This window comes from Streptopelia decaocto (assembly GCF_964273445.1).
Source record: "Streptopelia decaocto genome assembly, chromosome: 2".
Classification (NCBI taxonomy): domain Eukaryota; kingdom Metazoa; phylum Chordata; class Aves; order Columbiformes; family Columbidae; genus Streptopelia; species Streptopelia decaocto.
In genome coordinates this window covers 44,324,022-44,350,504 of record NC_138655.1, presented here as the reverse complement: position 1 = coordinate 44,350,504, position 26,483 = coordinate 44,324,022, and the positions used below count along the sequence as shown (strand labels likewise).

At 39.3% G+C, this 26,483-nt stretch overlaps 1 protein-coding gene across 5 annotated transcripts in view; it reads left to right on the top strand.

Annotated features, from left to right (window-relative positions):
- SPIDR (scaffold protein involved in DNA repair) overlaps positions 1-26,483 on the top strand; it is a 212,271-nt gene that overhangs the window by 175,219 nt on the left and 10,569 nt on the right. For 3 of the 5 annotated variants that reach the window (XM_082044378.1, XM_082044376.1, XM_082044379.1), the window contains 6 exons: positions 8,489-8,647; positions 17,886-17,973; positions 20,071-20,214; positions 20,309-20,368; positions 23,900-24,098; positions 25,202-25,354. In XM_082044378.1, the coding sequence (XP_081900504.1) occupies positions 8,489-8,647; positions 17,886-17,973; positions 20,071-20,214; positions 20,309-20,368; positions 23,900-24,098; positions 25,202-25,354 (803 nt within the window). The remainder of the gene's footprint in view (positions 1-8,488; positions 8,648-17,885; positions 17,974-20,070; positions 20,215-20,308; positions 20,369-23,899; positions 24,099-25,201; positions 25,355-26,483) is intronic. The other 2 variants (XR_014183220.1, XM_082044377.1) reach the window with 2 other exon arrangements.

Here is a 26,483-nt window from a genome sequence, read left to right as displayed (position 1 = left end):
GGAAGGATTAAACTGAATGAAGAAATGGAAAAAGCAATCAACAGGCAGGGATTCATGCAAGACATTGTGAAAGTTGCATTTGATTTTCCAGTTTGTATTGAAGTAAGTGACTGTTCAAGGAAGTGAATAAAAGTAAGCAACAGTTATTTTATAACCGCTCTTACTCTTTTTCATTTTTTTTTTAACACATGCATAAAAATGTAAGGAAAACCAAGGAAAATCCAAAATGATGGGCTTGATATAGTTACTGTAGTGAGTTATTGCAAAGCATGTTATATAAATACTCACATGCTAAGAGTTGCCTGCAAAGAAAAGATTCCTTTCCTGACACGAGGGAGGCCTCTGCAAAATATTTTCTGTTTGAGATGCTGAGATAAGATTTGATTGCCCTGGTGATACTCCTGTCACATGTGCAGTTTCCACCAATACTTCTGCAAGGTCAGCCTGTCTCTCACTGGAGGGAACCAGAGTGTCTGGTGTTTAACTGTGTGCGCTGCTCCTGCTCTGCCAGGTCCAACACTCCTGAACAGCCTTCTCCTTCCCCTCCTTCTGGGGCCTTCCACAATTGCCGAACAAGAACTTAAATGATCGCAAACTTCACTTTTCAATAGAACCATAGAATGTCCTGAGTTGGACGGGACCCGTAAGGATCGAGTCCAGCTCCTTCCCTGCATATGACAACTCCACAGTTCACACCATGTGTCTGAGGGCGTTGTCCAGTCTCTTCTTGAACACTGTCAGGCTTGGGGCCGTGACAGCTCCCTGGGGAGCCTGTTCCAGTGCTCCAGCACCCTCTGGGTGAAGAACCTTTTCCTAATGTCCAACCTAAACCTCCCCTGGCACATCTTCCTGCCATTCCCTCGGGTTCTGTCATTGGTCTCCAGAGAGAAGACATCAGCGCCTGCTCCTCCTCTTCCCCGTGTGAGGAAGCTGTAGATCTCCCCTCAGTCTCCTCCAGGCTGAACAAACCAAGTGTCTTTAGCTGCTCCTCCTTATGACTTCCTCTCCAAACCCTTCACCAGCTTTGTAGCCTCTTCTGGACACTCTCTAGCAGCTTAATATCTTTTCTATCCTGTGGTGCCCAGAACTGCACCCAGTGCTCCAGGTGAGGCCGCACCAGTGCAGAGCAGAGCAGGACAATCACCTTCCTCGCCCGGCTGGCAATGCTGTGCTTGATGCATCCAGGACACAGTTGGCCCTCTTGGCTGCCATGCCACAATGTTGGCTCATGTTCAACTTGCCATTGACCAGAACCCCCACAGAGTTGCTTTCCAGCATCTCATCCTCCAGTCTGTATGTACAGCCAAGGTTGCTGTGTTCCAGGTGCAAAATCTGGCACTTGCTCTTGTTAAGCTTCATATGGTTGGTGATTGCCCAGTTCTTCAATTTGTCCAGATCCCTCTGCAGGGCCTCTCTGTCCTCTCGAGTGTCAATGGCTCCTCCTAAATTTTTGTAATCATCAAATTTAGTATTCCATCAAGTCCCACGTCCAAGTAATTTATGAAGACATTGAAGAGGGCTGGCCCTAAGATGGATCTCTGTGGAACCCCACTAGTGACTGGTCACCAGCCTGACATAACCCCATTTACTAGAACCCTTTGTGCCCGGCCCATCAGCCAATCGCTCACCCACTGCATTGTGTGTATATCCAGCTTTATGCTGGACAACTTGTCCAGGAGGATACTGTGAGAGACAGTATTAAAGGCTTTACTGAAATCCAAAATGATCACATTGACAGGCTTCCCTTGGTCAACTAGGTGGGTAACCTTGTCATAGAACAAAATTAAGCTGATCAAGCAAGACTTTAGCTTTAAGAAGCTGTGCTGGCTGGGACCAATGACTGCATTGTTGTTCAGGTGTTTTTCAATAACTCCCAGAATAATCTTCTCCATGATTTTGCCAGGCACAGAAGTGAGACTGACAGGCCTGTAGTTGCCAGGGTCATCCCTGTTGCCCTTCTTGAAGACATGGACAACATTTGCTTCTAGCCAACTGGGACCTCTCCAGATACCCAGGACCATTGAAAAATCATGGAGGCAGGTCTCGCTATGATATCAGCCAGCTCTTTAAGTACCCTTGGATGAATCCCATCAGGCCCCATTGACTTATAGGGATCTAGCTGGAGCAGCAAATCCTGTACAAGTTCTGGATTGATTGGGAGTTTATAATTCTTGCAGCTGTGGTTAATTTTAAACCTCCCATTTTCAAAGCAAGTTATTGCCATTTGGGTCATCTCAGTGCTTGAAACCAGAGCATCAGTCTGGGTGCTAGAAACATAGAACCACAGAATAGTTTAGGTTGGAAGGGACCTTCAAAGTTCATCTAGTCCAGCCCCCTCCAATGAGCAGGGACATCTTCAATTAGATCAGATTGCTCAGAGCCCCATTCAGCCTGACCTTGAATGTCTCCAGGGATGGGGCGTCTACCACCTCTCTGGGCAACCGTGCCAGTGTTTCACCACCCTCACTGTAAAAAATTTCTTCCTCACATCTAGACTGAATCTCCTCTCTTTTAGTTTTAAACTATTACCCCTTGTCCTATCGCAACAGGTCCTGCTGAAAAATCTGTCCCCATCTTTCTTATATGCCCCTTTTATGTACTCAAAGGCCACAATAAGGTCTCTCTGGAGTCTTCTCCAGTCTGAACAATCCCAGCTCTCTCAGCCTGTTCTCATAGGAGAGGTGTTCCAGCTGTCTGCACTTGGAAGGAATTATGACCAGGATTCTTCTTTGAACTTGACATTCCCCTTATAAACTGGAAGCAGGGGTGCTTATGTTTTCCTCTCTACGTGTGTACCTCTGCAACCATACATAGAAGGGGTTAGTCATCGTCACCATTATTTTTCGTTTGTATTGGTGAATCCATAGTTATGCTCTGTAGAGCTTCAGTCACTATTTACTGGCAGCAAATCATATGGATTTTAAGCAGAAAACTCTGAATCTTGTGTCTCCCTAAAGACTGCTACAGCGGGTGCATAGTTTTCAAAAGGGAACATGAAGCAGTTTTTGATCTGGTGAATACAGTGCTTTTAATAGGAAAACCCCTCTAGTGTTATGAGGGAGTGGGGGAGTTGGATCGTTGTTCCCTCTGTGTTTAGAGCTGTGGCCTGAGCTTTGATTTTCCAGAAAGAATATGGGTATGGTGAAAGCAAGGAGTGCATAAGGTAAGGATAAATTGAATCCCGGTAGGGTGGTGTCCTGCAGGTTGCAATTTGAATCTGAGCCATATTAGCAGGAGTGAATCAGCTCCACCTTGAGACTTGACCAGACAAGTTGCTGAATTGGCGTTGTGTAGGTCGTGTTGTGCCGCTGGTGATTAAGGGAGAGAGGGGGTTTTTGTTTATGTGTGTTTATGTACGTGTGCTTTATGCCTCTGCGAGGACCGCACCTCAAAGAGATAAGAGGTCCTTCTGACAAACAAAGCAGCAGCAGCTGCCTCTTGGATGGTTAAGATAAAGGATGAGCAAATATCAGATCTAATACAATTCAACTAGTCTTCAGGCGTTTCCCCATTCTCCTCTTTCCCTGCCTTCCAAAGAAAGAGTAACTAATGAAGCCCTTGCCGAGCATGGTGAAGGTGGTGGCGTTTCCCTGGTTTTCCCGCTCCTCCTGCTGTACTGCACGGTTTAGCTGCGCATGGGGAAAAGCTGCTGTGGGCCACATGGTTGTCCTTCTGCCCAAGGGTAAAACAATTATTTGTTAGTTAAGATCTGCTCGTGACAAATTCCTGCTGCTTGCTTTCACAAGACTCAGTAAAGGCGATCCCTGTGTCATCAGTCAGTTCTGGCCTCCGTGCGCTCTCATCTCTGCAGGCAGATCTTCGTTTTCTTATTCTTTTCCACTGGCTGCTGAGGAGGCTGGAGGTGACCAAAGCTGAAGAAGGTTTTTGTTGCACTCACCTCTCCAGGAAGTCAGATGCCCAATACAAAGCAGTAGTGTGGAGAGAGGTGATTTTCCATGCATAAAAAAGTAACAGTAGAAGAAGGTTTTACCCTTTATCCATGAGGAGTGACTAGGGGAAGAGCATGGCAGAGTAATCCTGTAATCCTCTCCAGATTTCTACTGGGAGACATTTTCTTCTAAAGATCAGCACAGTCATAGAAATAATGCAGAGTAATCAGACCCATCTTCCTCCAGCCCTCATCCTTGCTCCTGGCTATTAGCAAATTAACAAAATCTTCCCAAGCATTTGAATGAGACTTACTGTGTCATTACTTAAAAAAAAAAAAAAAAAGAAAAAAAGAAAAAAAAGGCTAATCTCTGCTTCACTTATCATTCCCTATCTTCGCCCTCTTTGTTATTACCAGTGACTCATACTTCACCTTTCCCTTAGTCTGGCATCTCCCACACTCACTCCTCAGCTGGCTTTCCTGCTACCCCTTGCTTCTGGAGTGAATTTGCATGAGAAATTTAAGTTTCCAAAATCATATTTTAATCTCAAGTCTTACGCAGGGTTGCATCCTATTGTCCAAAAATAAAGGTGGCCTTTTTTCCTCCCTACATGAACACTGCTGATAAAAATGGTGATCTTGCGCTTTTTAACAACAGTTCACTACTGTGTATACTGACAAGGCTGTGGTAAAAGTATGTTTTAGTTTATTAACTGATTCAGTACAAACACCACATTTTATGGAAAAAAAAAAAAGTATTTGTGGTAGATGTGCACAAAATATAAATGCTGAATTCCTGGGGGCAAATACTCATTCTGGATTTATAGTTTGTCTCATAATTTAGATGTGGGTTTTCATCCTAGTAGTGAGCTTCAAAGGGGGGGAAAATCATGGGACAAACCATTGCTTTAATCACAGGCATACTTGCTGCTAAGGCTTAATTTGCAAGAACATTTTTCTGCAATATGAGAGCAACACTAACATGGGAAAATAATACAAATGCACTTTTCTCGGAATGAAGTGAAATCAAGGAAAAAAACAATGCCAGTGAGGAAGTTCAGGCTATGAATCAACAGCCTCTGAAAGCCACTGAACTACTGTGAGTGACGCTAGCAGTGTGTGCAAAATCCATTAAGAACAGAACCATTTTCATAGAATTATAGAATGATTTGGGTTGGAAGGGATCTTCAAAATTCATCTAGTCCAACCCCCCTGCAATGAGCAGGGACATCTTCAACTAGATCAGGTTGTTCAGAGCCCTCTCCAGCTTGGCCTGGAATGTCCCCAGGGATGGGGCATCTACCACCTCTCTGGGCAACTTGTGCCCATGTTTCACCACCCTCAGTGTAAAAAATGTCTTCCTCATGTTAAAAAGTCTGCCCCCAAATGTGAGATTAGTTCTCCAAATGCATTGCTGAGTCTGTTGTGGAGTTCAGCTTATTTAATGGTAGTCATAAAGTAGGAAAATCAGTTGTCTCTCATCATTAAATATGTATAGCATTACCAACTAAACCTGTGTGAGACAGATCAAATGGTGTTGAGAGTATTTCAAGATTTTGTCATCATTCATACTGTTTTAGAAGTGTGCTGAAGCAGGGAACATGCATCTGTGAAGTTCTTTTCATAGCATCAGTTTGGGATATTCCTTTTCTCAGTCTGCAATTGGGTAACTGGAGGTTATTTGTGAAATTCTGTCTTCCAAGTGAGTGAATATACACATTTCATTTTAAAATCGTGAATACCTTTTGGATGCTGTTAGAACAAGTATAGTGTAGTGGATGTCTGCTCATATCTATGGTCCTGGCAGAGCAAAAGTACTTGGGGTTTGGTGCAAGAGGTTCTGCAGCTCTATGTTTCTTCATAATGCCAATACTCATGAATGTGTTACTAATGTGAATGGGAACATTAGTGATATAAGCCCCAAGTTACCCAGTTCTTTCTTTACTTCTGTATGTTCATCTTGGTCATATGATGACCATTCTCCCATCATATGACCTGGGATGTTGTGCTGCGTACACCAGACAGCTGGAGTGGAAGCTTCAGCTTCCTCATCCTGCCTTGGAAAATACATCCTTGTCTAGAAGTGGTACTCCACGGAAACAGGAGTTCACTTCTACAGAGTTTATTTTCAAGGAGCTGATCTGATGATGATTATTTGGCTACAGATTTTTTTTTCTTTTGGTCAGATCAGTTTCCTATCCTAGTTATTAATGCTGCCACCACACAGGGATGGAAATATGCAGCCAGAGATGTGGGGATTTGAGACTCCCATGTCTGACAGCAGCCATCTCTTTGCTTGTCTTAAAAGGACTGGGAAAATGCACTTTTAGTGACTGATGTGTTTGGCACCAACCAAGCTAATTTTTATTTGGGCAATTAACCTGTCCCAGAGGACTTAATATGAGCCTGGTGCCAGCTAGTCTGAGACTTACTTGCATTCAGTTATGGCTCACTAAAGATATGAGAAATTCCAGTGATCAGTTAAGAGACTGCTGAACTGATCAGATATGAAACGCTAACTTAGTTGGCCCTTGCTTGCTCCAAGATACAAAGGCCTAATTTCTCACAATTAACAGTCACTGGATGTTTTGTTAGCATAGGCAAAACTGTTTGCTTTGTTTTTCCTGTTCCCTTCAATCTGATTTTCAGAAATTTCCAGAGTGTGTTAGCTCTGTTTTTCCAAGCAAAACAATAGCATGAGGAGTTTTAGTCCAATCAGTTAAAACTCGGGAGAGTTTTTAACCGGCTGCAAGGTCCTGACACGGAAAGCATTGGGCAGCCGTAGTTCTTCTGCTTCTGGGCTGTCGTGTTCATGGCTCATCAGTCTTTGTTCTCTTGAGTTGGGGATCATCTTGTGGTGCAAATCCAGAATTTATCTCATGGGTTGGTTTACATAGAAAATGCAAAGAGTGACAGAGCTGTTGAAGACACAGGTTTATGCTGTTAAAAGTCACCCACTTTCTAGGATGTGAATGCCATTCATCCCAGAGGTCAGGGTACATATCCTTCCAGCCTACACATCACAGCAGCATTTGGTTTCCTCCTGTTGGTCATTGCTCAGGGTAGAAGCAGAGTTTCACAGCTCTAAAGGACTTCTGAACTTTGGCAGGCTGTGTAGGAATTGTACTTAAGATTTCTTTGCCTGGTGAAGACTTTGTGTGAGACCGTTGTAGCTAGAGATAACGGGGGAAATACGGGAGCCTTTGTTAGTGTTTATCCTACCACTCCCTGGTCCTCAAAACCAGCACCAGAATCTGAAAAATGAGGACTCTCAGCTGATGTTAGCACAGCTGCTGATGTCTGAAATGCTTTGGAGTTGCGACCTGTGTCAAGTCCAGCCCTCTCAAGGGTGTAAGCTGGAGTTAAATGGTTCATAATGAAAAAGGAAACTGTGATTAGTGATCTTCCACGTACCTAAGCTTCCCTGTGAAAAAATACTTGGATTTCTTCCAGAAAAATTTGGGAGCTCATTTAATTTAAAATGTGTTTTATAAAGATATAATGACTACTGTTGAATGCTTTCAGGATGCGTATAATATGTTATATGAATTCCTGCAAAAGCAGTGGGAGTCAGCTTGCTGTGAACAATGGTGCTGCTCTGGGGAGGTACTTTTGCCAGGTGCCTTTGAAATGAGCCGAATTCTGCTGCCTAGTGCACCCCTGAGTTTTATTTAGAAATAAAGATGCATGTGCTACCCTCAAAGGTAATTTTTGTCTCCCTTTGAAAAGTTTCCATGCTTAACTGTCTCTTTCTGGGGCAATTAAACCCATCATAGCGTGACTCATGCTATCGTGGCTGCTCATCTCAGGTGCAGAATCTTGAGAAATGCATTTTTGACTATCTAAATATATGACGTCCACTGATTTTGCCGTATCTGCTATGACAGTAATATCTTTTTGAAATGCCAGCAAGTTGGTTGAGTGATATTTCCCAGCCCTACAGACCCTACTTGCATAGATTACTTTAATCAAATCGTTTGTTTAACAGGTTCTTTAATTACCTCCTTAAAATAGTTCCTCTGGGCTTCTTCATACCCAATATTGAATATGCTAACCTGCAGTTTCGTGTTGTTGGTTTTGGTTTGTTTTTAATAAGAATGACATTTCACTCTTTCTTGCATCCTAAGGACTCTTGTAAAAAAGTTATAGAAAAACCTAATGTTTGCTTTGCCAATTTCAGTGTTGGTGATTTTTACTTGTGAAATATGTTGCCTTGTTTACTTCTAAGCAGAATTTTTACATCGATCTCTGTCTGCATTGCAGAATTCACTTCAAGCAAGGCAAAAACTCAATCTTCTTTTTATAAGTACACAAACCACACAGTGCATGACAGTTAATTTATCTAATACTCTGTGGAAGCCCTTTACGCTTTTTTTAGTCATGCTTCTCTATTTCGTGGCCCCGTTACCTCCTGAAAATATATGGGAAAAAAAACCTTTGATGGTGTTGGTTTTGTTTATTGATACATTATTTGGTAGCAATTCTCCAGATATGGTAGAGAATAAGCCCTGTCCTGAAGCTTGTAATATAATTTTAATAAATTTACGAACTCTTTTGTTATGAACAGGAGGCAGGGAGTAACGGAGGAATGTTTTGCAGGTTGTGCCTCCTTGTCCAGGACGCCTATGGGATGTTCAGCGAAGTGCAGTTGCAGTCCCTGAGCTCTGCAGAAGACATTGAGCAGTACTGCAGGAGGTGGGAAGGAAAATCCTGCTGCTTAGCTGGAATGAAAATCTTGCAAAGAACTACAAGAGGAAGGTGAGAACAATTTGCGGCAGAATGTATTGTGTCCTGTGGCAGGCAGAGGTGATCTGCCTTTTTATTTCTGTTATCGGTATTTTTGGAACAACTTAATCTAGCTTTATTCGCTTCAATGTCCTCATTGCCTTTTCTGGGGCATCCAGTAGAACTTGGGCCAACCATACTCTAAAAGGAGCATAAATAAGTTAACACACAAATACACACTTAGCAGAGAAAGGAATAGAGAAGAATTTCCATATGCAATATTTCATAAAATATGAGTGTTTTCTTCCCCTTCAGTAGATTCAAAGACTGAAAAACACTAGTTCACCTCCCTTTTGTTAAAGAACTGTTTAGTACATTATGTTTTTCTACAGTACTGCCCAGTATGGCTCGAAGTTTCAAGCACAGACTTTCCCTTAGTATAAAAGACCTTAATTCAGTTACGTCTATATGGTCTTAGAAACACAGTTTATGTTTCTTTAAAAAAAAAAAAACTTAAAATCTTGCAAATCGTAAAGCCATTCTTATTTTGAAATAAGAATGTCCACAGGCTTATAGAAAACTCCCCCTGGATAAGTAACAAATTGACTTATCGTACCTCTCAGATTTTGCTTATTCTGTGATTTCTTTTACATTCTTTGAATAAAATAAAATATCTTTAATCAGGAAAATTAATTCAATAGATCAAGTAACTTACAGAGTATCTTTCTAAGGAAAGTGACACGGTGTTCACATGGGGACCTATATAAATATAATTAGATTGGTTCAATTCTCAATTTATTCATACAAGCATCCAATCTAGATAAGCCTTTGCTATTAGAATGGCTATGATATTTCTGCTGACACTTTTTTTCCCCTGTTGAAAAATGCTGTTTCATCAAAACCGGAATGTTTCATGGAAACATTATCTATTTTGGAGACAATTTTCTTCAGAAGATTTTTTTCAGGTCCAGAGGGAGTGAATACTCTCTCTCTCATCCTCATTTCATGAAAACGTTCAGAAAGTCTCATTTTTGTTTCATATTGGAACAAAAACAAATTTCAAAGCCTTGAAATGTTTAGCAAAATGGAATTGTTGTTTTCCAGCCAGCCCTATTCAGTATGCTTTTCTTTTTATGTACTTGCAGTGTTAATTTTCAGATCCTTTGGATTTCAAGCCTACTTGCATTTTTATGGAGCTTTAATAACAAACACGTCTTCTTATTTAATTATTTTGTTGGCTTTTTTTTTCTAGTTACATTTTTTCCAAACAAATTAAATAATGGCTTTGGAATTCTGGATACAAATGAAGTTTTACAACTGGCTGCTGGTGTTTCCAGTACTCTGCCTAACTAATAAGAGACAGACTTTTCTAATGTAAATTGTGTTTCAAAGCAGCAGTAACTTACTTCTGGCTATTCTGAGGAAGATTAGAAGATACTCTGCTGAAAATGCTGGTGGCTCAGCTGGAGCTGTGCTGGTGGTAACCCTGCTAGGAAACATTAAAAGAAAAAGGCTGGTGTAGCTTCAGGGACAGTGCAGTGGTTAAAACGTGATTTCATTGTACAAGATGGGTGGGTGGGGGAATTGTTCAGGGGGTTATGTTTTCCTTAATTGTTTTAGCCTAAGCTCTGCTTTATAGCTTGTTATTACTTTTAAGTGTTGGGACACGTTTTGTGTCATTCTAGGTGTGATGGAAACCACAATAAAGCCATAGCTGAAATGAATATAAGGGAGTACTTATTCACACAAAGCATAATTAGACTGTAGAACTCATTGCCACTGGATAAATGGGTTTCCAGAGCCAGTGGTGTATCCAAGCACATGATGGGATATGCCTGTGAGTGCCCAACCTTGGCTCACAGCACATGAGTGAATAAGAACTATGTGGTTTGCCCTGCTAGAAAGACTGCTGCCTTTTTTTTGGAAGGAGGTGGCTTTTAAACTGTTTGTTTCCTGCAGTCTGGCAGTGGCTTTTAAAATGGATAAAAGGGAATAAAATGTAGGAAATATGAGGGAAAAGTCATGACTATTTTTTTTTTCTGTGCCTTTGAAGCACATGATCTGGAGAAAGCCAGGAATGGCTAATAAGATCCCATACGTGCACGTTGTCCCACAGTCACATGGATGGCAATCGCTCTTACAGAGACAGAGTGCTTCCTCAGTCACTCTGTGGGACAGAGGAGATTTTCTTTTAACAGATATAAGAGGTTCTCAAACTTTTTGCATCAATGGACCGCTTTTACTGTTGAAAAAAATTTTCCAGGCCATCATCCATCTTCATCATGAAGTATTTAAAGTACTATTATCCATTCCACTAAATGCAATTTTTATGTCACTGTTTTAACCTGAAGTTGCATTTCAAGTACTAAAAACCTATAATAAAGGGTATTTTACATCCAGGCAAAAACCTGGCCGTAAACCTGACTTTGATCTTTGAAATGGATCTGTACTGTAAGATGTGCTAAAAAAAACCTAAACCCATTTCTTATCCCAATAAGGAAACACTTGTTTTGCAAAAGAAAAGTGGGATAGAACTCACACAACCATGTCCTGTCTTGACCAAGATCAACCCTGTGAAAAATTAGAATTAAAGTAATCTTAAATTGAGAGAAACACTGTTAATGTTGAATATTGTTTTTGAATACCCATATGCTTTAACAAGTACTAGGCTCTCGTACTAGGTCATTTGAAGGTCTTTCACTGATTTAGGTGCTTTTCAGAGCGAGTCCCGTACCCTGCATAAAACACAGCCCCTGAAACCATCCCTGCAAGAAATCCTTGCCCTTGCAGTCCCGTAGAGAAGCGGTGTTGCCCTTTGCAGTCTGGTTTCTGGCGATCCTGTAGGACAGATGGGTAGGACTGAGTCACGGCAAAGTTGCCGTGGCTTCTTCGGGGTCTTCTTTCCAGCAGTTCTTCTAGTCTTTTCATGGGGCTGTTGAATGAGGTAGGATCCAGTGTTGTCGCAGCTGAATTAACAGCACTTATGTAGTTCAGCGTCTGTTTCTTGACACCTGTTCACCTTCTCATTCGTACCTCTCTCCTACCCTTTCTACGGCTGTTTCCTGAACTACACACTTAGTACCAGCAGCAAAAAGAAAGATATAGTGGTTTAAAAAGAGAAGAATGAAGAACACTCATTGATCTGCCACTGGTGGTGTTGGCCCCTTAGAGTTGTCTGTTCTCTCTCATCCTCCCACTGCCTCATCTGTCAGTCTTATAAATTCAGCCCCTTGAGAGAGAGGAAGTGAGATTTTGACGGTGTACTGCTGGAGGCAGAAATTTTGGTTAAGAATCTGTATGCAGTACAACTGAGATGTAACCTCCCTGTTTTAATAGATCCCAAGGCATGTTTCAGGTATGTCCGGTATAACCAGTAACTAAATGGATGCAATTAGATGCAGGGGCTGAGCACTCACTAAAATGCCTCGGGAGTAAATAAGCTATAAATTGTCGCAGTCTGCTGCTTCCTGCCAGAAATTAATTTCAATGAGCTTGGATAAACCTTGTAGTTACATATCTGTCTTTATCAACAAAAATATTAATTGTATGTTTTTAGACCTGACTGGAGTTCCACACAGAATAATAATTTGGATTTTGAAAATTTGTGTCGTTTCACCTGATTTGCCAAACACTGAGTTGTTTTACTGCTGAGTATAGCAGACCTACCTGCTGCTTCTCTTTATGCTTTCCTGTAAGGTAGAAATATGAGGAGTTTCTATTCAGCAGAACAGGAAGATGACACCAATTTAAAAATGGAGGGAGAAGGAAGAAATACTTCAACATCATAAATAATTAACGCAGGGTGTCAGTACTGATTTTGTCCTTAAATTGAAAAAATGCTTTAAAAGTTTCAAAAGAAGATGCGACTGTTGCGTAGATAGTGTTAAAATCCACATTTATGTTGGGTAGAGTAAAACACTTTGAAGGATACATCAACTCAATCTTTGGCACACAACCCAGCCTTTAACTCATGGCAGGTTGTTCCACAGTATTTTGCTGTGCTACCTGTTGCATTTCCCTCTAAAGAAAATAGACTCTGAATATTGAGTTCATCAACCAGTGTTATGTTTCTCTGAGAAATGTCTGCATTTTCAAATAAAGTTGGCTTCTGTTGTTTGTCATTCCAAACTTTCAAATGTTAGGCAGTGAAGTGTGAAATCTCCCTGTTTGTCTCTAGTGTTGGTCACTATTGTGCCTGAGGGTTTTCTTTCTTTCTTTTTTTCTTTTTATTTAAGTCACATACTTCTCTGGCCTCTCTCTCTCTCTCTCCTTTTTCCTCTACTCTTCACCATATACTTTATCTTCTTTTTCCTTTACACTCAGAAGAGAAGACCACTGCTAACTGCTATATAAGAAAGTGTTTCAACGGCTGGACGTTGACAGGAAATGTAATAGCAAGAATGCTCCGCAGAGCAAGAAAATCATAACTTCCTTCCTTTGGTTTTCCCTCCTCCAAAAAGACTGCCATCTAAAAGAGCCACCCACGTCTCTGAGGTTTTGAGGTCCCAAAATGCTTCAATAATTGCTGCAGTTAAAAGTTCAGTTTCATTTAAAGCATAATTTCTATAATCGCATTGACATGTTGAATATTTGCATTACCTTTTAGTTATTTTTGGTGACCGCTTATGTATCAGAGACAAACGTATTTTCCACAGTTTTCTTCTCTTTAACAATCACAGACTGCTGCTTGTATCTTCAGTGCTTTTGTCATTAAGCTGTTTAGTAACCAGCATTGGAGAATAGCGTAGGCATGTCCATATTCAATCAAAAGTATTTTATATTATAATTTCAGTGTTTTAATGTAGTATATGTAATTTCTAATATACTATAGAAAACTGAGTTATTAAAGTATGTAAAAAATTATTCAACAAAATTATTTCATCGATCTGAAAAACACTTACGGAAAAAAAGCCAGCAACACTTCCTCTCTGTATGTTTAGTAGGCTCGGATTTTTACTTTTTGATTTTGTCGCTTTTATTACTGAAGTCTGAGAAAATACAGTGTCGCATAGCTTGTGCACTGTAAGGTCTTAATAAGTCAATTAAAGCGAGAGCTAACCTACAGTAGCAGCTTTATATTTGGATTGCTTGTCTTTTGATAGTTGAAGCTTATGCAGTCTCGGTGATTATTACTGAATTTCTTTTTAGTTTTGAGCAAGGAGATTTTTCACAAAGGGCTATGAATTGCTTTGTTTTTGAGGTCTTAATTATTAAGACTGATACTGCCAAAAGAAAACTGGGGTATTTTAGACTAAAATTGGGAGAGTAGGAGAGGAGTAAACAGAGATGTGCCAAGTCTTGAATCCACAGAGCAGAGCTGTGGAAGATGTTGGAAGAGAATGTTGTCACCTTTCTTCATATCCCCTACTGTAAACCTTACATCTCTCTTTCTTCTTTTCCTAGACATTGTTTTCCTTCTACTTTCTTTAGTATTTTTTCCCTGTAGTAATTTTCCCCCAAACCTCTGATACGATTATTGAAATCGAAAAATCCCCCCCCAAACTATAAACTGTTGTGTTAAAAAGTAGAATCAAGCATGTCACATGCAAAGTTCTTGGACCAGAACTGTAGATGAAACTGTATTTGTGAGAGAAATAAACAAAATCTTATTAGTAAGGTACGAAATAAGTTTCACATCAGAGTCAGTGAAATACAGTTTTGAAAAATCAAAATTTGGAGTTGATTTTTGCAGTATAGCTTGTAGTGCGAAAGGAATGAAATTTCCATAGGATCAGAGTAGATGTACTGAGACTGTAGATACCAGTTTATCACTTTACTGGGTCTAAATATAATTACAGTGGCTTTTCTCTTTAATTTGCATGCTTTTATCAAAAATCATAGAGTGAACATGTATATGCCTGTGTGCACATCTGGATGTATGCCATTTGACTGTGCAGTGAGGGGCTGAACAAGCCAGGAAAGTTAGAAGCAGGTGACTTCTGTCTCCTGCTGAGCTGTGGAATTGAGATGGAAGGTGTTTAGGTGAGGAAATGAAGCAGCTTCTTCTGTACTGGGCAGCATAGTCACCATCTATGGCAAGAATTGTGGAGAGGGAGAAGTAAATGCTATTTTACTAGTATCACTTGCAATCTTCCAGTTATTTTTCTATGAAGCAGTTTAAGACAGTTTGTTAAATAGGTCAAGATTAATTTCTGCACATGCTCCATGTATATTTTGCATTTTCTCAGCCATGGATTCATGAAATCTATAAAATTCTCTGACTGCTGTCTGGGTGCACAGCAGGCAGTTCGTGTTTGTGGATGCACAGAAAAGACGTACCAAAGTTCAGCAACCAAAATTTAAGCTCAAAGAGATGCCTTTTGAGCACATAGGATAATAAAAATAATTAAGGATACTAAAAATAATTATTTGGCATATTATATATACATACATATGTCTCTCTGTGTGTATATAAATGCATGCACACATATATAAAAGTGTCATATACAACCGAAGCTTGAAGCTGTGGGTTTGCAGAAGAGAGGAGTACCTGTGTGTTGAGGACTGCCTGCCATAAGTCTGTACTTTTGTGTAAGTCTGTACTATAATGCTCCTTTGGAGTTACTGGTGGCCTTGCTGTGTTGCTGATGAACAGTGGACATCTGCATATTTAATATGGGACAAAACAATTTTTACCATAGATTTCAATTTAGCATGGGAAATAGGGGAAATAGGGGGTTGAATCTGTAATTTGGAATCTTATAGATTATTTCTGTCCTCCTGCTATGGATTCAGTCTTTTTTTTTTTTTTTTTTTTTTAAGGGAAGTTATACAGTATTACAAGAGTCCTTGTCTCTGAAAGAAAAGAAGAGTTACTCAAAATACGTGCCTTTTTTACCTTTGACCCTGTTTCTTCTCACTTTTTACACTACTTTTCAGAAGTCTGTCCTTTTGTGATCAGAATTATTTTAATTTTTTTTTTAAATAGTGACTAGTAATTATACTTACATAGCAAAATTTTAAACTTTTTATTTTGTCTTATGTTGCCAGAAAGGCTCTTTGTACACTTGGGGGCTGAGCATGTTCCTTCACCATAGCACGGAGCCAGCTGTTCATCTCTCATCATGATTCTACAGCTGAAGAAGGATACACACATTGGATAAAATACACCCACTGTTCAAGTCAGATTGAAGTGGGATTTGAGCGTTGCTTGGCTAATAAAGAGAACGAATTGTATTCTTTCTGTAAGGATAATGATTTTCTGCAGAGGAGGACACAATGTCTTGCCATTTCTCAGTTCAAGAAGGACAGGGAACTGCTGGAGAGGGTCCAGCACAGAGCAACAAAGATGATTAAGGGAGTGGAGCATCTCCCTTATGAGGAAAGGCTGAGGGAGCTGGGGCTCTTTAGCCTGGAGAAGAGGAGACTGAAGGGTCACCTCATTCATGTTTATAAATATATAAAGGGTGAGTGTCACGAGGATGGAGCCAGGCTCTTCTCGGTGACAACCAATGATAGGACAAGGGGCAATGGATACGAACTGGAACACACCTGTGCTCTGCCCCTGCCCTCATGCTGCACATTGCATGAGGAAGGCCACACGTGTACCTGCCTGAGTTGTACTCAGTTGCTATGCTCTCTTTTTGTAACTCTTCTTTTTAATGTCGCAGTCAGCAAGACCAGTTGGTTCCACTCAGCACTGGCCTTCCTATGACTGCGAAGAAGATATTGTTCTGTACGATACAGGACAGAAAAGAAGTGGTCGATTTGCTGTAAAGTCTCTTGAACACCCAAGAAGTGTTGCTTTGTGTGTTGTAATGTTCTCACTGTTAAAAACAAGACACAAAACAAACAAAAAACCCCAGGCTCTGGGGAAGGCTCAGCCTTCTCCTTTTACAGACTCAGTGATGATGCCCTGTAAGTCAGGTTCGTTTCTGTAGAAGAACAGCCCATTTGTGTTTCTGGTCTGTTCACTGGTGTGGAGAACACGACTCCAGATAGCAGTGTCGTCTCTTTAATCTGCCAGCTTGTTACCTGAATTGTGAATCGTGAGCTTTATTCCACAAGGTCTGGTCTGAGATTTACCTTTAAGAAACTTCTTACAGGGCTGGTCCAAAGGCATCACTATTAATACTGAATCATAGATGGCATCTGGTGCTGTATGAAAAAACATGGGAAGAAGTTCACTGCCTATAGACACACAAAGTCTAATTTCTTAAGGACCTGGAGAAGAACTAGGGAAATACAGAAATGAATAAGCTCAAGCAGAAGTGAGCTAAAAGCAGAACTTTAAAGGAGGGTTTCTGTGACCCCTTGAAGAGAAGCAGCATATTGCAACATGCTTCAGCCCTGTACCAGAACATGCCTTTTCCTTCTTCTAGACAGCTGAGTTTAGAAACTGATATTACTTTTAGCAAGTTTGGGGCTTCATTTTTTTTAGAGCTGTTTCAGAAATAGGGGCTTTCTTAATTGGAGGAACAGACATCGCGTTCTTGGAAGCAGCGTGGGGTTAAAATCCAGATCTCTGTGCTTCAGCTAAACAAGACAGAGAACTAGGACAAGATAACTGAGAGCTTTAACTCAAACATGCATGCCTCTTCAAGCTGGTTATCTGTAGCTATTTCCCCTCTCTGGGCTGTTTTCTTGGGCTCTCCCTCAGATGTTCCTGCCTCTCCTGCGAGGATGCTGTACCAGCTGACAGGGCAGCCGCTCTCCAGCTTGACATGCTAAAGCTAAAGAGCCCGTAGCATTTTACCTTAATATGCCGGGTTCTTAATTCTATGTTTGTTAAAAGTGGGAAACTTGCAAAATAAATTAATAAAAACAATAACTAAACAAGCAGCTGTATAGAAAGGAGATCATCTTCTGGACATGTACTTAAGATAACAAAATCTTGCCTGTTTCTCAATGTGTGATAGTTGCTGACTTTCCTGAAAGCAGTTACAATCAGCTGTTAGAGAAAAGCAAGAAATGAAAATGTTAGAAGCAGAACTTTAAAAAAACTAGTAGTGGTATCCGTGTCCTTCCCAAGCCAGCATTTACCCCAGTTGCCCTGAATTTTCTCATGTAGCAGGCCGTTCTTGGCAAAGGATTAAATATGATTTGCTTGTCACTTAATGTGATACATCCCTTCCCTCCCTCTCCACCCTGCAGCAGAGATGATGGAGATTTAACTAGACCAAATCAAAACCAGCTCCCAGAACACAAATACGATATAAAATTGTTTTCATAATCATGCAATGGTTTAAATTATATTTCTTAATGAATCTTTTTAATACAATATGTAACACTGTAAAACATTTTAAACCTGATTTTATTGGTCTTTTTGAAGGTCATTGGGACTTTTTAGTCTGATAGACAGTTTGTGGCCTCCAGCAGTGCCTGTAAAAGTTCCTGGACAAAGTCAAGACTCTGAAATGGTAAGTCTTGATACTATGGAAATGTATTTTTTCACTCACAACTGCTATTTTTGTTAGTAGTGCAATTGTGTTTACTTTGGGAATCAGATTCTCTCCCTCTCTTCATCTTCTGGGTTTTGGCGATTAACTTCTGTCCTAGCCCAGCTGCTGGAATCAGATCTATTACTCATTAGGATGATTTTAATTGGCATTTGTCTCGTGTGAAGACAGTCAAAGGATAAACACAAAAATTATCTACTAAAAAATAATTAGTGTTTCTGTGGTTTTAGGGGTTGGTGAGGTATTAAAATGGATTTAAAGTACATTACCATGCATTTGCAAATATAAAATTGCATCTTTAATTTTTCTTTAATTGGCTTTTGTATTTGAAAAGGAGTTCTGTCGTATCGAGTGTCATTTTGGTAATACGAGATTGTTTGGGAAGCTTCTGGGTAACGAAGTGCTTGTGCCGTCCTGCTGTTCTTGTATAGCTGTTCTTTGGGGAAGAAGTTTGTGGTATTAAAAATTTGTGTCAGAGCCTAGAGGAGTCAATGAGGATGCAAATTCCAGAAAAGAAGAAGCTGGAAATAAACAAGTTTCAAAACCAGGGGACATGAAAGGTGGATATAACTAGTTATTTCTAAAGTCTTCTCTCTGCAATGCAGAGAGCTCTTTGCAGGGGTTTATGTTGAAGAATAAAAAGTTCAGATCTTGGTTATATATAAAACCAAGACTGAAACCAAGTGAAACAGCTGTTCTTGCCTGGACTCCCCCTTTCATCTAGAGGTTTCAGAAGTCTCAGAAGAATGGATTGTTTTGTGCAATAAAATACTGTGGACAACAGAACGGGAATATCCACGGATGGAGCAAAGCTCTTAAATGTTGTTTAGCAGTGTTATGACTCTCATTTGTTCTTCATTTTCTCTATTTTATTAGCAATCTAAAAATGGAGGAAACTTTCCATAATCATGAAATTTGCACTTCTGTCGTGGGTTTGAAATACTAAGTCATTCCACAGAGGATCAAGTCTTACTTACATTCTACTGCTGCAGGTTTTTGGCTGGGTGGGCTTTTTTCAGTTGAGATATATTTTTCTTGATACAAACAGTATAGTTTCATGCACAGTTTTATAGAAGCAGTTTTGTTCATAGGTACATAAATCGTATTGCCAGTATGCTGATAGTATTGTTGAGAAGAGATCTGTGAAACTGATTTCTTTTGAGCCATATGTACATTTAGTTACCTTCTTCAGTGCTGTCAGAAGCAAACAGAATTTGAATTGATGCCTCTTGCTTTTTTTTCCCCTTATGCGGATTATTTTTTAATGAGTGAGCAGCTGTCTCTAATAGATTCATATTTCTTTTATTAAATGAAATGCTTTATTAACAACAAACATCGCTAGAAGAATATTTTACCATATCCGCAATAAAAATTATTTATTAGCATTGTCTTTTTTTTTCCTGAGAAACCTTTCTAGTTTGGGACCTCTTTAAGTGGTGATTGATAAAGTTGTTACATCACAATACTTTTCAAGGGGTGGGAAGGAAAATCTGGCATAACACAAAGAGAGCAGTTCTTGTAGCTGTTCTGTTCCTGTTCTTCATTATCTCCTTGTGCTGTCCTGGATTTAATCTGGCAGCTTTAAAAGTTTGTCAGCTGTTTACTATCACAAAAACCCACCCACATGCAAAAGTCCCCAAATCTCAGAAAAGTTACGGATGGTTAAAAAAAAAAAGAAATAAAAATTAAGAAAAAAAAAAATAATAATAATCAGTGCACTCCTACCACGTAATAAAAAAATGCAAAACCAACAACAAGTACCTTGAAATAGTCACAGCGTTTGCCAAGCGTGCCGGATCATGAGATGATGTGATGTGTATCAATGTCAGATTATGGAAAGAATGATACACACAAGCTGATTTCACTTAAAACTTGTGAATGTCGGTTTATTAACTCAACTTCTACTTCAGATAGATGTTATTAACTATATAATTTTGTTTTCCCATCCATCTTAAAGTGTAAATTGTGTGGTTCATTTTGGCTATTATTATAAAACCTGACTGACCAAATTAAAGTGCCTTTTCTAAGGTCACATTTCTTTTTCTTACTTTTTAATAGGTGACAACTAATCTTCCTCCTCCCAGCTTCTGTTATGTTCTTACTATTCAGTCTGGTGAAATACATGTGGAAGTGGATGAGGAAGAACAGATTTCTAATTTGTACCAGCCACCAGCTGTTTGTGGTCTAAAGGAAATTCTTCAGGTAATCTGTTTTACAAGTCAGATAACAAATACTTTGTACCACTGGATTTCTGGTATCATGTTTGTCTCATTCCCTGTTTTTGTACTATTTTCAGATCGATGGTTGTAGTGAACGTTGTAGCTTTTGGGCGCAAGTGCTATATCTAAGGCAGAAGGTAATCTTTTCACTTTTAGCAAAGTATTCAACATAAAATCAACATAATGTTTATGTGAAGAAGCCAGCATTTATTTTGTTTAGGGAAAAACACAAAGCCTCCCTGGATTATCTTCAAGAGTTGTATGAGCAGAATTATCATCAGGTCTAAAATGTTTGTGAATGGGTAAAATGAACTGCATCTCCAGTTTCAATACCATCCAGTCTAGAAAGTGAGTTATTTCTGAATAAATTACTGTCTAACGAGAGGTAATATTTCACCCTGGTGAGGGAGCTTGCAGGAAGTTTGTTGAGACTCAATTCATAGCTAAGTGCTGTCCTTAGATACATAGCAAAAAGTTCCCAGTTGATTAAGTGTTTGGGTGTAGAATTTAACAAATGATGGTTATATAAAAATAAAGTTTTGCTCTTTGCATGCAAGTGTGTGGACTATTTTTGTTCACTTCAATAGAAGCCCCTCAGGCAAATCTGGCTTTTATGGTCCAGTTAGTAGAAAGGAGGAACTCTTAGGTAAATACATCTGCCATCCATACTTTGTTGGAAAGCGTATAAATATGTTTTATTTATTTGTTTCTGAATGATGCTAGAATTTTCTTTCAAAATGTTGCAAACTCCCTCAGTAGTTAAAGGAACCTTTTGCCGCTGATTTATTTATTTTTTCCTGGCGACTGTATGCTGAGTACAGCCAGCACTGAATTCTGGTGGAGAATAATTTGCAATTGTCCATCAGCTCCACAAGAAACAAAGTGTGAATCAAAGCATATGAACCAAAGACAAAGAAATTCCAGAACAGCCAGCAAAATAGCTGGAGATGCTTCCCACCAGCATGAGACATAAATTTAATTTAGGTCTTGCCCTTTTGCTTCACAAGCCAATGAGTTATGATTTGATTTTTAGGCAGGGAGTACTTTTAACTCCTGAGATGAGGAGCATCTCTTGTGTTTTCTCCATGCTAAGTGAGAATTTACTGGGGCATTTGCAAATGTGAAATCAGGGCTAGCTTGATGGGATCTTTAGGATGCTAACTGAAAGATGGACACATACGTGCGTTAACTTCTATTTCCAATAAACCTGTTCTGTTAAAACGTAAATCAGAATTACACACTAGTGGTACCCTAGCCAAACACTTTTGTTTTGAGGAATGTCTACATCTGAGATGCTGTGGGTCATTCGTATTCTTGTGTAGAAGCACTTAATAACTAAGTTAGAGAAAAGATGAACCATGCAGGAACAGATGTGATTTTGAAGAATAGAAGCTTGTCTAGCAGGAAAAAGGGTCTGTGGTTTCTTCTTCCTACTAGGAGGTTTATTAGCTGCTTTGTAATGGCTGTTCACTTACTGAACTGTAAGCACTAAGTTTTCATAAGTGAACAACATAACCGCTCATAAATTTTTGGAAAGTAACATTGGAAGAGCAATAGAAGATCTTCCTCTTCTGCATAACTTGTGGCTGATGCTTCTGGATAACTGCTCTAGGAATGTAAAGGTATTTACCTGCTGTTAGTGTTCTGCTTGACTTATCCTCCCAGAAGAAGGTCACAAACTGCAGCTTGTTTATGGCACTTGCCTTTGCCCAGAGGACGTATCCTTCTCATGCAAAATCACCAAGTCATATTAAGGGAGGAAGGGACTACGTTGTGGTTTATTTTGCAGATTTATTAGGTAATCTACTACATGAGCTAATTCAAATGTACTTTAAGAATAGCAGTTATTTGGTGTAGCTACAAGTATTCTGAGATACTGCATTTGTGTGAAGGAGGAATGGAAATATGCTTTTTTGATTACTTAGAATCTGTACTGTGGTACAGCAGGAATATGAGGAAATATATTCCATCTGCGGTTAAGGAGCTGTCCTTCCTTATAACTCAATCCTGCTGCTATTTGTCTGTTGTGTCCTCTCGGTTCAGAACAAATTGTCACACATAGCAAGATGATGATTTTATACCAACTTGTGATTTTTGCTGTTACTATGATTTATTTTTTTGATGGTTCTTATGAAAGCCAGCTTTTAATGTGTTAGCAATTCTTATGGGGCAGCTGTAAAAATTCTTTCTTTGAAGCTGTCCTAATGCTATCTATGCAGAGGAGGTGCTCAAATATATGTAGTTACCAGGCAAAGAAACAACGTCAATGCAATAGGCAGCATATCTTTTATTAAGGCATAACCGTAATATCTGAGTTATGAATGTTCCCAGTCATTATTTGCAATTACTCCATTTGTTCTTAGAGATGCTAGCATGAAAAAAAAACCAACTGATTGGGTTTTGTGATTAATGGTTTTAAGGTTTGAATTCAGTTAAAGGCAAAAAGTTGGGGTTCTCATTGCATTAGCTCATGCTAGAGGCATGCAACTTTGAGAATGAAATACTTATGTGATATGTGTCTCTCCAATAATTGTAGTATTTCATTTTCCTTTAAATGTTCAAAGTATGAATTTTTAATCAGCAGACTAATTAAAAATAGTAACAAAAACTTTTTAAATTAAGAAAAATACTTTGATATTAAATATTTTGAAGTATTAGAATCTCAAAATGTACAAGTTACTTGGACTGATAAATGTGAAATATGCTTTGTGTATTAAACCCATTTTTTCTAAAGCATGGGAAAATTCACACACAGAGATATTATAAAAAGTGTGTTAAAAAAAGAAAAGAAGAAAAGCATGAATCTCCAAATTGTAACCCATCCGATTTTGTTAGAGATCCTGGAATAAGCACCGATGTAATGTCTGCCTGGTCTGTCTTGTTCATCATCCCAGTGTGAAAAATTTAAAAAACACTACTGATTTTGTGATAATTATTTTTGGATATGAAGGCTGAGATGAACCACATCAGTGGTTGTCATACACCTTAATTTAGTCACACCATAGTATTTTTATACCTGTCTTAGGCAGAAAACTTATATCGTCATTGTGAATTCCAATGTCTCTTGTGAGTTATCTGCTTTCCTATGTCTCTGCGTCATTCAAATATTTAGAGATGTTTGTTCAACAGAAAGAAAAACTCCAGCTTCGTAACTTACAGTAGCAATTAGCTAAGGACTGGTGCTCTTGGGAGACAGATAACAGGAATAATACTAGTAGTAGCATTAGCCATTTTTTAATGCAAAAATTATGTAAGTCTTTGTTCATAAACACAGCCAATTAATTTTATATATATAAAAAATACACATATGATATAAGTATATGTAGTATATATAGCATAGATTAATAAAATTTATTTTCAAATCCCTAGTACAGTCCAAGTGAGTTAAGATAAAGCATGATAGCTGATAGAGGTAAAGCCAAGATTCCAATGAGTCAACCTCAGAAAGTTAATTTGAGTTGGAGATGTTTGTATCTGCAGCAGGGAATAATAAAAAATTCCAATAAAGCTTTGATTCATTATCCTGTATGAGCACTAAACGTAATAATTTCTGTTACCTTTATTAGTTATTTAAATATGAGGATGTTACTTTAGTCATTCTGTCTACTAAAAGTAAGGGCTGCATTCCAATTTTGTATATATATGTGTATTCTTTTTTTAAATTATAGACTAAACACAGTGTTCCTATAAATCAAAGAGAGATTTGGTTGTTCGTGACTGACTCCACGTTGCAAAATGTGGCTCATATCACTCCAAAAGTTGTCGCTGTGTCAGTCACTGCATCGTGTGTTCTCAGCACGGAAATCACAGAAGCCCTCAGCGTTGCCTCGCGACTCGTCTTCTTCAAGGACGCACTGTGGGGGAATGGTAAGATTTACGCCTGGTTTTGAAGCGGTTGGAATCCAACTGGAATAGCATCCTAATCTCTGATACTGCGAACATGACCTAGAGGGACAGAGACTTTGATTCTCAGTTGACGATAAGACATTGCAAGTTTGGGGAGAAATTTGAAAGGGGTTGTCATTAGAACTTTCCCGTAAGTTTTCTGTTTTACATTTTTCACTTGATCTCCAAAGTAAAGGAAAAATTCAGTGATCCTGTTCTATGTCCATCAGTACTTCTGTCAGTCTTCCCTGATGGCTGTGTCAATCGAATTTGCTAGCAGACAGAAAACTCAAAGGCTTGCAGTTGGACTAGATGGTCATTGTAGGTCCCTTCCAACTGAAAGTCTACTTTATTAAGAAACTTGGTTTCATTTGTTTTGATATTCTTGCAGAAACTTGCTTTATTGAATTTACTACCTCTAAAAGGAGTAAAAGAGTGAATCTAGAGACTTGCATGTCCCTAGACACAGAATTTTTACAAACTCTCCTATACCACCTTAAGTGAGATTTCACCACCATACAGATCATGTAAGGATGGTAGGTAACTTTACTTCCATTTTTAGTTGCTCTTTTTTGAGGTCCAGGTATGGTTCTCTATGGTGCCTGCATGTGTAGTTCACATCTCCCACCTTCAGTCACTTCCAAAATGCTAGTGGACTGGAAACACCAACGTGTGTAAATGGTGGTGTGTCCTGAAGCAAAAATCTCTGCTTTGGAGAGAAAAACGTTGCATGCACCTACTCTTTGTAATCGTTGAAACAAAGACCACCTGAAGGGGTTCCCCAGCTTATTACCAGGGAAGATATTTGCGGGGAGCACGGTGCATTGCAGTGAGAGTGAAATCGGACTCTCTTCTGTCATGTTTGAATTTTTCAAACATCTTTTTTTCCCTGGGAGTCAGAAAGCGTAACGAGAGCATGATGCATGTGTCACTGAAAGCAAAATATTTTGTCATTGAGAAAACCTGATGGAGTCTATCCGTCTGTTTAGTAGGTGGCAGAGATGGTTGTCTTTATTGGCCATGACAATTAACGTGGTCACCTTTTTCCTTGTTACTGTACTGAGTTGAAATGTCTTTGTTGGCAGGTAGGATTATTTGTGTTGAACGTACTGTTCTCTTATTACAAAAGCGTCTTTTGTGCTCGGCTGCCGGTGCTGACCTCAATGAGCTGACTGGCCCTGTCAGACTCGATGAGCTGGATTCTACAACACAGGCCAACTCCATCTGTGCTGTAAGAGGTTTGTATGGCCTTTCCTGAAATGAATGCAGTTAATTATTTGTGCTCACTTTAATCTTTTCGGTCTTCATATTGATTTCTTGCACAAACAGTGTGGAGGGATAAAAAAGCACAGTGTTGCTGGAGGTCATTGGAACATATAAGTTTTTTATACTTCTTTGTGGGCTCTGTTTGTCTTTTGCTGGCCAAGCTCTGCACCCACTCACTCATACCCTAGAATAAATGTTTGATGCACCTTCACCATCTTCTTTCAGGACCCTTCTGTTCACACTAGCCTTGTTGATGTTGGCAACAGTAAGGTATACCAATACTTTTTAGGCAGATGGGTAAGATATACTAGCCTGATCCTCAGTGGTAGGGGTTAGTGTCTGATTTCCATGGAGCTTTGCTGCAGTGGGGCAATTTAATATTTCACCATAATCATCTAGCATAACTTGGCCAATATTTGCTCACCAGCCACTTTGGATCATTGCTTTGTCTAATATTTCAGTCCTACCACTAACCATGCAGAAACATTTCTTAAAAGTATTTTCTAATATTTCCTAATCATGCAGAAACCTTTCCTACTGTGTATTTTCTAATGCTTTGTCCAGTCAGCTTCTTAAACTTCCCAGTTGTACAGTACCTATAGGGAAAAGTCCTTAAAAAGCCCAATAGCTCTTGTCCTTTCTTAATTTAACCCTTATGACTCCAGGAGCCCTTGTGGAAAATTCTTGATACTGTTTTACCTTTACATCTTCAAGTGTTCACTGGAGCATTTGAAATGAGCTTTAAAATAATGGCAAATAATGGTTACAAATTAGTCCTTCCAGCTATAACTTGATGCACTGAAAAGACAGTTTGAAACCACTCAAAGTTGTTACTAAACATACCTTCTCTTATGGTATAGCCACAAATTAGCAAAGCCTCTGTGATTAATAAATGAGCACCTTGCAGTGATGAGCTCTAACACTGCATAATGTAAAATGAGCACAACTGGAGGCACTTCACTCAAAGCCTTGTTTGTTGTGTACATCGCACATCAGTATTGTGAGTTACTTGAAAGATGTTTCTCTCACTGGGTGTGAAATACTTTTTGGCTTCTTTTTTTAACCTTTACAATAGTTAATGCTAAGAATTATCACTTCTGC